The sequence below is a fragment of the Ornithodoros turicata genome, unplaced genomic scaffold (assembly GCF_037126465.1).
Source record: "Ornithodoros turicata isolate Travis unplaced genomic scaffold, ASM3712646v1 Chromosome12, whole genome shotgun sequence".
Taxonomy (NCBI): Eukaryota; Metazoa; Arthropoda; class Arachnida; order Ixodida; family Argasidae; genus Ornithodoros; species Ornithodoros turicata.
In genome coordinates, this window is record NW_026999301.1 from 3,145,134 (window position 1) to 3,160,144 (window position 15,011).

Here is a 15,011-nt window from a genome sequence, read left to right on the forward strand (position 1 = left end):
AAGACACACTTTGGCGAGCCCACCTGTGCGTTGCAGCCGATGGCGAACACCACTTCTGGTCATATCTGGTGCATGGTGATATTTCGCTTTCACGCCTTTCGTTTTTCTTTCAACTCTCGTTTGTTTTAAGGTGGTTTGTCTTCTTTTCTTCAGGGAAACGTATCCTGTTCTACATTGAAACTGTCGCGAATGATAACCTAATAAAAGTACGCAGGAAGTGTGTTGAATGTGAAGAAATCAGCAGCATGTCGAAACAAACGAATTGAAAAAAGACTGGCGCTGACAGGCGTTTGGTGCTTACAACTCTGTCTCTCTCTCTCTCTCTCTCACACACAAACACAGGTTCATGACAATAACGCTCTGCAGTAAAACTGTGAGAAAGCAATCCGCCGTCATAGGGTAATTCCATTTTAAATCGACCAAGGTCCGCCGATGACATTTTTTTATTTCATTGAAAAAAATATATGTTGGAAACGATCTTACGTGAAGACGAAACCAGGTTCCCGGAGCTTCGTATGACCAACCAGTCCACAGATGGAATGGTGGTAAGGTGGTGCCGTCTTCGCGCCGTGAGTTTTTCTCGCGACTTTGCAGCCTTACTGATGCCATTTCATTCGCGTCACAGCTCTCTCAGCTAGCACACGTAAAGTCTGGGCACTCTAGTATTCCTGTACGGAGTGAAAACGGTGTCACTTTAAAGGGACGCTGATGTAAAAATGCCAAAGTCAGCAGATATGACAAAAACTGCACATTTTTAGCGCTCGTAGCACTTCTACGGCTGGTCATATGTTGCACTATTTTAGTAGGGTGAACGCAGCGAATTTTTCTCTGTGCCCAGGTCTCGCCGTTGCGGCGCCACTCGAACGTGGAGCCGGAGTGCAAGGCCGGTACGGCGAGACCTGGGCACAGAGAAAAATTCGCTGCGTTCACCCTACTAAAATAGTGCAACATATTTTTGCAGCTGCATTTAGGGGATACGTTAGCCTTTCAGTAACCGCAAAAGTATTGGAATAAGTATGGCAGCGGCTGATGTACGCCATACCAAACATCGGCAATTTTCTGCTCCCACCTAATTTTGCTGACATCTCTTTAGGCAACGAAACGGGTTAGGATGGTTTTCTATACATTGAACGATAGAGGAAAGATTGCACATTAAAAGCATGCTTCATTTACGGATATCTGACTTGCCGTCGATGAGCTATTAGCGCTAAGATATGTGCAATTCTTGTCATATCTGCTGAATTTGGCATTTTTTCTTCAGCGTCCCTTTAAAGCCACAGCATTTTCGCTCCGTACAGTTACACGAGAGTTCCCAGACGTTACGTGTGGTAGCTTTGAGGGCTGTGACGCGAATGAAATGGCATCAGTAAGGCTGCAAAGTCGCGATAAAAAATCACGTCGCGAAGACGGCGCCACCTTACCCCCTCTCCATCTGTGGACTGTTGATCGTAGTGATCGTCCGGGAACCTGCTTTCGTCTTTACTGCAGTTCGTTTCCAATATATATTTATTTCACTGGAATAAAAAAATGTCATCGCCGGACCTTGGTCGATTTGAAATGGAATTACCCATAGTGAAAACTGCCGCGTACAGGAGGAACCCAAAAGCAAACAAAAACAGTGAGCAAAAAACGAATAGAGGAAAAAGAGCGCGCTCCTGAGACTGACGTGGGTAAAGCTGATATCTAGCAGCGAAATTCTTCTGTTGGCAAGTCTTGTAACCCTTTCGCCACTTCGTGTGGCGTGTCAATGTAACCTCCTTTCTTTGCAGCTTTGCGCTCAAACTAAGAGCCGTCACAACAGAGGCGGAGCCAAGGGCTCATTTCCACGGTTTTTGGCGAATTGATTTCTGCAATTACCATTGCATTACGAGTAGGATTATATGCTATCCTGAGTAAAATGACAACGGGGAACCCATTTCCGCAAAGAAAACCTTTGGTTGGAAATTTCGGAGTTAAATTCGAGAAATTAACTTTCCGTCAATTGAAATGGAATTAAAATGTTACCAATACGTAGCAAACGTTATTGGCAGAAAAAAAAATCCCTTGACACGTGTCTCTCCGGGGCCTACGTTTTTTGCTATGGCTTTCTATCATGGCTGGTGGACCACTCTGTATAGGTTTGCAGAAGCAGTTTGTATACCTCTCAGCTATCAATTCTAGGACACTCTCTAACGTACAAACTATCCCAGTCCAAAAGAGAGAAAAAAAAAACGCCAGAAACTGCGACAAACAACAAGGCTGTCGTATTTTGGGACTTTGTCCTCGTTCGTAATGTCTGTCGTGCACCGTTCTATAGTGTGTTGTACTTTATTGTGCCGTACGTATCCCTTCGTATAGTGTCGTGCATATCCAGTTTTTGCAGAGTGGTGTTCACTCAGTAACAGGTATGAACTATGTCTAATTGCATGCAAACATACAACATGAGGGAGAACCTGTGTATGAAGTAGTGTACATCTCTGTATTATTTCTTAACATTCAGCAGGATGTGCATGTGGGGCGTCTTCTAGCATGTAGAAAAGAAAGGAAAAGAAAAGACGACGTCAGCATAATAATGATGACAGCATTTATAATAACGATACAAGTCTCATATAATATCATTCACACTTTATTCTGCTGTGGAAAGTCGAAAAAAAAAAACAGACGCTCCGCAATAGACAACAAATTAATAAAAATTTCTCAGGTCTCTTGGTCTTGGATTTGGTCTCAAATCGGAACAGTTTTGAGTGATATACCGTTGTTTGTGACGTCGTGGTGACTCCTTTTCAATGCATGCCTTTTCTTCTAAGAACTACGAGAAGGCCGCTGAAAGACGAACAAGACACACGAGTGGCCTAGGAGACGCAAAGTCCACTGAACAAATTGTAATGCTGCTAACCAAGCAAACAATAACACTCAGCCATACAGAATTCCCCTAGCTGAATAATAAAAATAAGGCTGATATTATGAAAGAACGTTCTTTTCGGTTAGCATTCCTGAATGGTCTGCCGTGACGTGACCACTACGTTGCTCATTTGGATAGGTTCACTATGATTCAATAATATATGGAACTTGGAATTTTACTTTTTTTAGAACCAATGCTGTAGCAGTGACGACTTTTTGTAAGGGCTATTGCACAGAAAAGACAAAAAGAAGAACATGTGGATCCATAATGATTTTTTTTAGTTACAAATCCATTTCACACGTCTAAAAAATCACTAGTGGCCCACATATGTTTAGAGTTGCGATAGCTCTTACTGATATGCTATGGCATAGGCGATAAGAGCGAGGAAGTAAGATTCATAAGGTGCAAATATAGCCAGGTTATGGCTCCCCCAACGTTTTCTGCCCGAGAAACGGTAATAATAGCCATTTTTTAATTGTCCAGTCGGAGGGTAGTCATACAACACCTTGTACGTACGTAAAGAGGACCGAGACATACAGAGAGACACAATGCAAGTATTGAATTGCAACTGTGGTTTATTCAGCACTGCTCATCTACCATTTCTGCCCCTGTGTCACACTGCGAAAAGAGGTCAAACGCAAGCAGGAAGTGTTGTGTCCAGCACATTTGTCCTCTGACCTTTTTCTGCAGTTTGGTGTCAGTGTGTTATCAAGCTTTCATAACGCCATCCACTTTGTGATTCCCACCTGATGAGGAACAGATTGGTATGTTGCAACAGATGCGTAGTGAAACAGTAAGCAGCTAAAGAGTCTCCAGCCAACCATGTCCACAGTTTTTGACTGCAGACTGCGTCCCGCTTCAATTTATAAACAGAAGGTGGTACAGCGACATGTCAAAACAGCTACTTGAGTAGCTGTTTTGACAAACAACTCAACACAAACAACTCAACAACAAACAACTCAAAACAACTACGTGAGTTATGCATACTATGCAGTTTGCGTATGGCATGCGGCATGACAACTTACTGCATGTCACAAGCTATGTTGTTTAGTCAGGACTGTTGGAGAGACGGTGCTCAAACAGGTCTTGTCGGAAGCTGTCAAAGTAGTCTGTAATTAATACAAGGCATCGTTCGACCTGTAGCTACCATACATGATGCTTAGCCTTTTTTGCAAACGACCCTCACTCGTGGATCTAGGCCGAACCAGGCGAACTACTTGTAAAAAACATCTTTTCTGACGATTCCATATTTACGGAACCCTGAACACTCGTTCTTTAAATTATTACTGTTACAAATATATAAATAACTCACATGAATCTAATACTTTAGGGAAGACAAACTTGTACAGCACAAAAGTCTTCTGTTTTACTAATAGATGGTAGTAACCATGTAATTCTTACCTCTAACATTTAGTACCAAACTTTGCGACGAAATATTACCCTCCCAAATTTAGCAGAAATGACACTACAACAGAAACATACCAGCAACTTTCTCATTCATGGCTCCAGTATTTATTGCTAGTAAAAAAAAATATATAAGAAAAGTTCCAGCAACATAGCTGATTAACAGCACCCGCTGAAGCAGCGCAATGCATTTAGTGCGCTGCATTTGCATATATTTTTATATAAATGCTTATATGCATTTGCAATAGCATTTGCATGCATTTAGCATTTAGCAATGCATTTAGCGCTATGCCTTTATTGCATGTACATTTACTTGTGAAAGTTACTTCGAGATTTTCTGATAGACAACCTTTTCCAATTAAAAAAAAGAAAGAAAAAGATGCAGTTGCAGAATTTGCCCAAAAAAGTTGTCTGACCAGTAAGTGCAACATGTAGGTAGACAGCAACGCTGCATCATAAACATCACCGAGGAATAAAAAAACCATGTACATTCATAAACAAACTTTAGAAGGAACAAGTTGGCGCAGCTAGCATGCATGCTCAAGGTTCTGCTTACCAGTTTAGAAAACTTTCGAAGCGATGACAGCATACGATTAATACCCCTGTCACACGGGCGAATTCAGTGTCATTTTCATGAAGTGCACCCCAACCAAGGGAATGTCACTGTCACTCCGTGCTTGCTACACGGTTTCAGTAAGTGTCGCTGAAACAATGATCGCGATTGCGATACTTAAGAATAAACGGCGGCAAAATTTTTAGGCGTGCACCACAAACCTTCCTCAGAATGTTTTTGTTTTATTTAGAAACATCTCCTGCAAATTTTCTTTCAGCATTTAGGAAACTAGCCGCAAACACGCCCCACAACAAAAATTGCCACCGCCAGATTGCAAGACCGCATAAAGACCGCAAAGTTCTCATAGGCGGTTAACGTGAATAAGGAGGTGGTTTTTGGCACATTCTCACACCGTAGTAAAATAAAATAAACACACTGTTGAAAATACTTGTTTAAAACTATTGTGGTGTCGTGGCTCTTCACTTTTTCTCAATATTTTTACGTGTACCGTAAAGCCTGGCGACACACTGGGCTACACACTCGCTCAGCCAAAGAGTGTGAATTGACTTTGGGGAACTCACCAAATCGTTTGTGCCCTTTATCTCGAGTGTCGTTAAAAGATGCCGTGTTACAGCACACGAATGACACTAAGTGAAAGTGTCACTCGCTGAAAGTGACGCTAAATTAGTCCGCCTGACAGGGGTGTAAATTTCACCAGCGTCGCCACTTCTGCCTGCGAACTATTCCACGTCTTCTTCTGCATGCCTTCGTGAAGTGCTTGTTTGTCCTTCCTTGCGACATGTTTCCATAAGCGCTTACTGGTGTGCACCATGTGACGTCCGAAAGCTGTGATAGCCATTCACTTCCAATTGGTCACTAGCAAACGATAACAAAATCCGTCGTAGCCCAACAGAAGTGTCGGTTCTTACCTTTTTCTTCTGCACGTGGTTTACGACCCAGTCTACGTGGGCTTCGGCACCAGTCTTTTATCTTGCCCTATTTCTAGAATGTTTTTACGATGAAGAAGTAACTTATTCAAAGTCAGCTGTCGAAACCACCTTACCTATGGTGTAAGGTGTATCGCCTCGTCGCATTCCAAAAAGCCTTGGAAAACTTTTGTTTCTCGAAGTCATCTATTGCGTGAAAATTCACGATGGGATCGTGCTCGACGAATTCTTTTCCAGTTCTTCCTCACATTGGATAAACAGGAACATAACTGGCAACGAACGGAACCGCGTCGACCAACAGAAACACTACTGGCAGCCGTCTTGTACAGGAACAGAATCTGTTCTTGCCTGATCCTGAATATGTTCAACAGATTCAGGATCAGGCCTACTACGCGTACAGGGGGGCGCTATGTCAGTCGTCACAGGTGACCAGAAGGAGAGGAAATACTCATAATCAATAGTGTTATTAATGTGCTCGAACGAAAAGTAAACAGGATCAATATGCTAATCTGCTAAGAACTACTTTCCAACAAATTTAGAAGAATTTCGTACGGCCACCGAGCTATTTTCAGGAAAATCGCGTTGCAAATTTTTGTTTCTTTTAGAACCTACCAAACTACCCACGTCAAGCGATATGAACTCAGTGGCATTGTTCGCAACACCAAAATCGGAATTATTTCCATCAATACTCGATATCAATGATGACTTACCACTCATGCCGATGTGGTCCAGGACAGTTGGAGGTCGGTTGAGTAGCTCGCTCTTCGTCAATGCTTCTTTGATAGAGTCAAAGTCGTTGAGAGTGATCATGTTTTGTGCCCCAACTCTAACCCTAGAAGGCAAGGACGCCGCGGCGATCTATTTATTTATTTTATTTATTTCATAGTACCCCAAGGGACCAACGCACAATCTGCCCTATGGAAAATGTAGCGCCCAATAAAGCGATATTCTTGAGTTGGCTGGTTCTTAGACTTCATTTACTTGTAATTTCCCACTTCGTCATTCATAAAAAAAGGGAAAATTGTCCCGTACCACCCATGATTATGTGCACATGCTGCGATGCAGATGACAATTGGTTAAGCATTTTATAAAGACGTGACTGATCCCCTGGAGTTACCAATAAATAATTCATGGAGGGAATAAGACCGGGAGAAGAGGGGGGGGGGCGTGGATGTAGAGGAAGAGGGAACGGGAGTGAGACAGTAGGGCCCGGTTTCACCGACACCGATTACCACTGGAACCGAGATCAACGGTCCCTTAACCTGAATTTAACGCTAAACTGTGCTTCACTAACAGGAGTTATTGTTACTGAAACATTCGCCACGTCACCAACTAAAGTTTACAGAAGAGAATTGAGAGTTGACTTCAAGCTTTAGCAACGTTTGACATCGGTTGAAAGCTAACCAGCGTTGGTGAAACCGGGACCAGGACTCTCTACTGTCTACTGAGACCCTAGCAAGGTGAGACGTTGGGCTTGTTGGAACATACTTGTAGTGGAGTAGCGCAAAATACGACAAGGACACAGAAGAGAACAAACAAGCGCTTGTTTCAACACTTTGCACAGAAAAACATAAAAGTGTTGTGTAAATACATACAGTGTTGAAATGAGCGCTAGTTTGTTCTCTACTGTGTCAGTGTTGTATTCTGCGCTACTCTACTACAAGTGAGACAGTAGACAATCCGTTATGAAGAAAGTAATCTAGTGTCTGTGCACCTTAGTTTCGATAGAAATTGATTGAATAATATTGGAATTTATTTGGTACTTGCAGGGTACGTCTCCTCAGCATACCGTGGGAGGGACGGCGAAGGACCTGTGACCCCACATCGCCTGACTACCCCAGAAATTTGATTACCCTCTGAGGAATAACTCACTAACGAACAGCAAGCTGTTCCTTTCTGGCAAACTTTTCCTGTCAAAATCAAGCAAAGTGGTTCTCTTTTGTAACATGTATATTTGTAAATATAGAAGTATATACAAATACAATAATATAATAATATACAAATAATACAAATATACAAATAAGAGAATATGCAAATAATATTCAAATAAATATACAAACTTTTTACAAAAAAGAACCACTTTGGTTGCTCTGAAAATTTCCCCACGTAACGCTAACCTCCGTATCTTTCGGAATTCTCACTTATTCCCGCCTGTTGTCCCGTTTCGTCCCGTTGTTCGTGAGCTCCTCATTTCTGTGACCGCTCTGGAGCAAAGACGACTTCATTCACATAATCCCCTCCACAATCTCACAAAGCGGCCGCTCACTGTGTCCGTAAAAGTATGAACGGACGCTTTCTTACCCCCCGGCTGTTAACACAAAATTCGCATGAACCTTTAACACGTCACACCTAACCCTTTAAATACCATGCCAATGATGAGGACTGTGCCCAGAAGAAGAACAGTCTGTGGTGGAAATATCGGCGGCCCTCGTCCTAAGGCAATATCCTTCATACATTAAGGTACAGCATTTTACATTAAAGGCGTTTTAAGTAATCGCAATGCAAGGTGTTCACTTTTATTTGCTAGAGATTTTCTTTATAAACGGCTACGAGATCAACATATATCTCGTTTTTGAAGTTAAGCCCTACAGCCATGCGGATGTCCTCTCGAAGAGGGTAGAGTTGAGAAGATTGTGTTCCCCTACATGAGGTCTATCGGCACCGTCCTAGCGTCAGGTCACAAACATCTGCCCTCTGGGACATTTCGTCACCATAGGTCAGGTCTCATGTAGGGAAACTACAGTACTCATGTAACCATAACATGACTATTACCACAAATTCATTATTGAACTCTTTCATTGGGGGATCTCGGCCGAAAGCGACACATCAGAGTAGAAGACAATCTTCGTTGGGAGACCTTTCCATTTTTAAATAATCTTGACACGCGTACGTGCATTGAAATATTCGTAGCCGAATTTTGGTACGCAAATGAGCCAAAACAAAAACTACGCTGATCGGGACAACAGAGAGGGCAGCGCTCATTCTGCGTCAAAGAACTACGTCAGCCAATCCAAGCCAAATGATCCACAGATGCCGCTCAACCTACCCTGGAATTTTATGTGAATTTTATTGGTATTTTATGACCCGGTGAAGTAACAAAACGTTGTTCTTTTTGACGTAATTAAACTTTATGGGATCCAAAGGCCTTCAAAGCTGCAGTGCTTGGCGGAAAAGATGTCGTTTTGACCAGACGTATCGGCCCACGTCAGGCTAGGGGAGAGTTCATATTATCGTATTCAAGCAATTATCATCATCGCACTCCTGTGCTTGTGACAACCGGAATATTTGTAAAGCTTGTGCACACCATGCACGATGTGCAGTCACTATATTTCTTGCAAAATAAAATTGTGGAATTTTTCCTGAAAATTTTTGGTGAATGTCCCCGTATTGTGCTCTACACACACACACACACGAACGCTCAGTCCTACAGGTGGCCTGTAAGCCGCCGAAAACTGGGGGGGGGGGAGCTGGGAAGTTCTGAACATAAGACAAAATGAACATTTTTACCAAAAAAAATAGGCGTGAGGAGGTCGGGACAGAAGCGTGGTCAATATGTAACTTAGCAAGACGGAGCAAAAAAAACAAAAAAATCTCAGAGGTAACTTTTGTTAAACCCAAATAACATATATGCTTTTTAACTTGAAGGTAATTTGGCAAGCGTGTGTGCGTGTTGCGGTTCATCGTGGCGCGGGAGCAACTGAGCGGAGAAGTCCCCAAGCACTAGATGGAAAGAAAACACTAAGCAGTCCCATTATTGAACAGCAAATAACGATTCCAAACACGCGTTCTCCTCCTTCGAGCCCTGCCGTTGTGCAGTGAGCGCTCATCAATCTGGGCATCTACAGATTTTTCCGCCGTTATTAATCATCTTGTCCTACATTTTAATCTTTATATCATGACATTTAATCATTTTGCCATCTGAATTGATCCTCTTTTTATTATTGTTAATCCTCATTTTGACGTACTTAATCCATTTGTCACGCATCCACGTGACTATTCGTGGGTTACGTGACTTTTTGGGGGCATTTTGGGACCATTCCCATGTCTACGAGTATTACCCATGCTTTTGATTAAAGGTGCGGGTTTCTGCATTGTAATTGGATTTCGATATTGTAGGACTTGACCCATATCTACGGGTATTACCTATAGTTTCCATTAAAAATTTTGGGTTCTGCACTGTAATGTGATACTGTAGGAAGGCCTATCTGGATTGCCATACTGTGCGACTATCCCAATGTCTACGGGTACTACCCATTATTTCCATTAAAAATGCGTGTTTTTGCACTGTAATGAAATACTGTGAGATTGTCGATCTGGATTACGATGTTGTGAGACTGTTCCCATGCTAACGGGTATTACCCATGCTTGCCATTAAAAATGCGGGTTTTTGCACTGTAATGGGATACTGTGAGCAGGGTGTCGAACCGCAAAAAATACGGGTTCGGGTTCGCGTTGTTTTGATTTCGTTCCGGTTCAGTTCCGGTTCGGCCACGCCAGAAATCGAACCGGTTCGCAAACCGGTTCGCAGCCCCGAACCGGTTCGCGAACCGGTTCAACGCTTCCGTTTTATATGTTCCATAAAACTGCTTTTATCAGGAAATGCGTGGCTAATAGCTTACTGCTGTTGTCTGCATTGACGTCTCTAGCGGTGAGGTAGCCCTTTAGCGAGAGAAATGAGAAATGGATGAACACTTTTGCAACTAGAGGCACGCTGTTCACGCTGTTGAAGCGGTGTAGTCCTGCTACTTTCTGTACCCAAAACCTCTTTTTTCACACGCACAGTGCCAGCAAGATACACTTAAAGGAAGCCTAATAAGATGGACAGCGTAACATAGACGACAGTACTTGCCGGCACACTGCCTTCGCAGCGTGAATCGATCTGAAACCGTACTGAAGCATGTCGAAAATAAGCCTGCCAGCCTTACTCTGTCCGAGCTCACAGCAGTGTTATAGTTAATCCACAACATAACGGCAATGTGTCACGACACAACTGCGCTACCAATAAGCAGAACCACATTTACTTTTCAAGCCACGACCAATCAAACAGGCACCGTTCTGCGTACGCTCCTTCTCCAGTTCTCATGTTTCTGACTTGTTTAATTTGTACTGCTCACGTGTAAAGGAAAATCTTGGGCGCTTATTTGATCACATATTCGTCCTGTAGAGCTATATAACTGGCCTACTCCATTCGTGTTTCATTCGTCCGCGTGGCACCTCGTCTCTGAAGAGTAGACGCCGCACCGCGTGCGTGGGGCGCTAGCCGCGGCGCTCACAAGGACAACTGCGCTTCGACATGTTAAAAAGACGCTGAAAGTATACTTACTATACGTCGTCGTCTGACTGCTAGGTGAACATTTCTGAAATCCATAGGCGCGTGATGATGATACCAATGTGTCTTCGTTCGGGGATAGAGAGGAACTCTTATGCTGACTTCTTTTATGTCCGAACCGTTTTGTTGCGAACCGGTTACCGCTATTATTTTTTACGGTTCTGCTCCGGTTCGGGTTCAACAGTGTCATGAAAATTTCGGTTCGGGTTCGGGTTCGGTTCCGGCAAAAATAACGGTTCGGGTACGGTTTTCGGTTCGGGTTCGGGTTCGGTTCGACACCCTGACTGTGAGACTGCCTACATGGATTACGATATTGTCGGACTTTTCCCATAATTGTGGCTATTACCCATCCTGTTCATTAAAATGCGTGTTTCAGCACTGTAATGGGATACTGTGGGACTGTCTATATGAATTACGATATTATGGAACTATGTCCATGTTAGCGGGTATTACACATGCTTTTCATTAGAAATGCGGGTTTGTGCAATGCACTGGGATACTTGGGGACTGCCTATATGAATTGCGATAGTGTGGAACTATAACCATGTTTACGAGTACTACCCATGCTTCTCATTAAAAATGCGGGTTTGTGCACTGTTATGGGATAATGTGGGACTGTCAATCTGGGTAACGATATTGTGGGACTATTCCCGTGTCTACGGGTATTAGTCATGCTTTTCATTAAAATATGGGTCTGTGCACTGTAATGGGATACTGCGGGACTGTCTACATGGATTACAATATTCTGGGACCATTCCGATATCTGTGGGTATTACCCATGCTTTTCATGATAAATGTAGGTTTTGCGCTGTGATGAGATACTGTGGGACTGCCTATCTAGATTACGAAATTGTTGAATGTACAACCATTTCTCCAGGTATTACCCATGCGTTTGATTAAAAATTCCAGTGTTTGCACTTTAATGCGGCACTTTGGGGCTGTCCATCTGAATTACGATATTGCGGGACTTTGCCTATGTTTACGAGCAAAGAAAACAAGCTTCCCGCACCTGGTCACTGAAAGAAAAGTGGACGTATTTCTTTGTTTTGTTTGTTGAGTGCCTCGCGAAACAGTGTGGCGGATAGAATCGTTGCGGTTACCAATGTTCCCAAGTTCGCAGCTGTGTCATTACTGCAGGTTGCATCACGTTGTGCAACGGTCGGCGTCTTGGTGGTGGTTGGCTAGGCGGACGCCGCTTATTTTGGAAGCAGTTTGTCGGTTTGTCTCCTTGGCTGTGATACATTGTGACATTGCTGGCGTTGTAGAAGGCCGGTGTCTAGACTGATTGGCAGTATGAACGCATCGTTGACATCGTACAACTTCCGCAAGAAACAACAACTTTGTCAGCCGAGCCTCCGTGCACAATTGGTATCCGACGATCGGCCATGAAAATGCCGGTAAGCAACAGGCTGGGCATAGTGTACCTTTCCGAGTACGTTTGCGGAATATTGTCCATACTTGCAGCACAACCACCTCTCGTAGTTGCCTCAGACGAAGAAAATGATGTGCTGCGCGTCTATACCAGTAATTCACCTTTCCGTGATTGCGTTTCTATGTCATGTTGCCCTTGCGTTTAATTTTCCTTGGTGTTAAACTCTTCTTTCTTTCAGACTTAGCTGGCGATACTCCGTCCTCCGACTACATTGGGGAGAACACTGTGATCTGAATATTTCGGGTAAGGACATTTACCGCCGTATTCTTGAACGAGCCTCGACTCGAAACTCGACTCGAGCTGCTCCTCGAGGCCGGTTTTGCGCTTCATAAATCGACCTTGACTCGAAACGCTCCTCGAGTGGAGGAATTCCTCCGTGCATTCCTTGAAAATCTCGAGGTAGCATCGGTGCTACTTCGAGGACGCTCCTCAACTCGAGTTTGGCTGGTGTCATGGCGGAAGACAGGTCGTTCGCTGCGTCTATCGACTGCGTTCTGTGCCACGATGGCCTTTAACTGGGTGTTGACAACATCACCACTGAGAGACAACGTTCAATAAGGGGCCATCAAACTCCTTTTCACCATTTTGATTATCACGAGTTCCTCATATGGTATACGGTACCGCTTCATGAAGACAACCGTACGAAGCCTTTTGGATATATTCCCGCTGGAGGAAAATGTGTGCAATCGTGGGCTGCCTCTACCTCCTGTGTTACAGCTGCCCGTCGACATGTGATTTTATGGCGTTAGGACTTTTCGAACTGCCACGGGAGACATTGTGAAAGTGTCAGAAACGACGGTGTGCCGCGTTGTGGACAAAATCCCACACCTTCTCGCAAGCACACTTTTCAGGACAAGGTGTAATAAATTTTCCTTCTGTCGCGCTATTTAGCACAAAGAAGGTGTGTTTGAAGGATGTTTTCACGCAAAAAGAAACAGTGGATTGACTGGACATCTAAAAAAAAATAAACATCTGATCTGCCTCCTCAATGTTTTTCCGTAATCTTTATACTGTACCAAGCTGGCCCAACCCCTGCTCCAGCTATCACCGAAACGGCTCAACAAATCTTCCATTCATGTTTTTTTTTCTCGTTTTCTTTATTTTCTTTATTTATTTTTTGCAGTCGAAGACAAAGCGGCAAAGCGTCCATCTTTCGTCTCAAACGGTCGCGAGAGTTCTGTCGCATACCTCCCCCTTTTTTAGGGTATTTGGGAGATGTCGCAATAGTGTCACCCCAGGTCATAGTCATGATTTTTTTTTGTTGCTCCAATAGTACGAATTCCGTTTGTTGGGTGGGATAACAGGCTCCACCGTTTAGGGAGAGCGCGAATGAGGGCCATAAAAGCTCGTACGACATGCTCGCGGTGACTCCCCAAGAATGGTCTCCCCGATTCTTTGCTCGGGATGTTGTTGTAAAATCTGTTTTGTTTGTTTGATTGTTTATAGCTACCCTCAAGGCGTTGGGTAAACGTACCCATCCGCTAACAAACAGTCATTCACGCCACATATTGTAACATAATAGAAGAGTGACAAGCAGTGACATCATCTTTCATATTATTTGATACGAGGTGACCATGCCATTAAGCTAGCTGCTGCCGTTGTGGTTGTAATTGCCAGACCAGAAAACTAGGAAACCTATCAGTCTGTTTCCCGGTTCGAAACACCTGCACCCTTCTTCAAACACTTGCAGACCTTTCTGTTTGTATTTGAAATGCACGTTGGTCGAAATAAAGTAAAGAATTACATTTATTTTTCATGCCATAAATGTGTTTTAAGCACGATAATTAACATTTTCGAGTGGTCCCGAAAGGCGGCTGGGGACGAGACTACAGCTTTATTCGAGGACGGTTTCTCGAGGAGCGCCTTGGCGGAGGAATCCCCGAAGCGGGTTCATGAAACGCATTGGCTCTTCGAGTGGAGCAGCGCCACTTTCCTCCACTCGTTGGAGTCGAGGCGGAGCGTCGAGTCGAGGCTTGTTCAAGAATACGGCGGTTAGAATTATTCATAGCAGCTGGTGTTCGTTTACTGAGATAGCTTAAAGGTAAGCCCTTACCAACTCGTGTCTATGCCGCACTATTTAATTCTCAATAATAAATTGGAAAGAGAGGCACATGAACATGATAAAAACACGACACTTGAATGTATAAGAGTGTGAGCATGCGAATGTGTGTCAAAAATTATTCGGTTAATTGTAGAAATGCTTAAATGTCTGCACTAATCTTTTTTTCTTTTGTTTTACAAACCTGGGTGCTGAGAGACTCCTATGCAGAGTATACACGCGCCTTATTGGGATCGCCATTAATGTGGATTCACCTGTGAACTTGCATTGTAATCGAAGATATTCCAAAAGCCGGGCGTCATAACTGGAGAATGAAAAAATTGTCACCGACTTAACGCAACGGGAAATAACAATTTATTTAGACGTTTCGTCTCCTATGCGGGAGACATCATCAGTGCAAGTCTAG

At 43.5% G+C, this 15,011-nt stretch overlaps 1 protein-coding gene and 1 long non-coding RNA gene across 3 annotated transcripts in view; both read right to left on the reverse strand.

Moving 5' to 3' along the window:
- Nucleotides 1-15,011, reverse strand: part of LOC135371620 (cytochrome P450 2F3-like) — a 101,110-nt gene that overhangs the window by 53,889 nt on the left and 32,210 nt on the right. Inside the window, exon 3 of the mRNA XM_064605609.1 lies at nt 6,496-6,617. Coding sequence (XP_064461679.1) covers nt 6,496-6,617 — 122 coding nt within the window. The remainder of the gene's footprint in view (nt 1-6,495; nt 6,618-15,011) is intronic.
- On the reverse strand, nt 3,308-5,892 carry LOC135371621 (uncharacterized). Of its 2 annotated transcripts, XR_010415668.1 has the most exons (4): nt 5,768-5,892; nt 4,842-5,714; nt 3,907-3,990; nt 3,308-3,627 (listed from the first exon to the last, which is right to left on the reverse strand). It is a non-coding gene; the product is annotated as an uncharacterized LOC135371621 (long non-coding RNA). The 2 variants fall into 2 exon arrangements; XR_010415667.1 differs by having other exon boundaries at nt 4,842-5,892.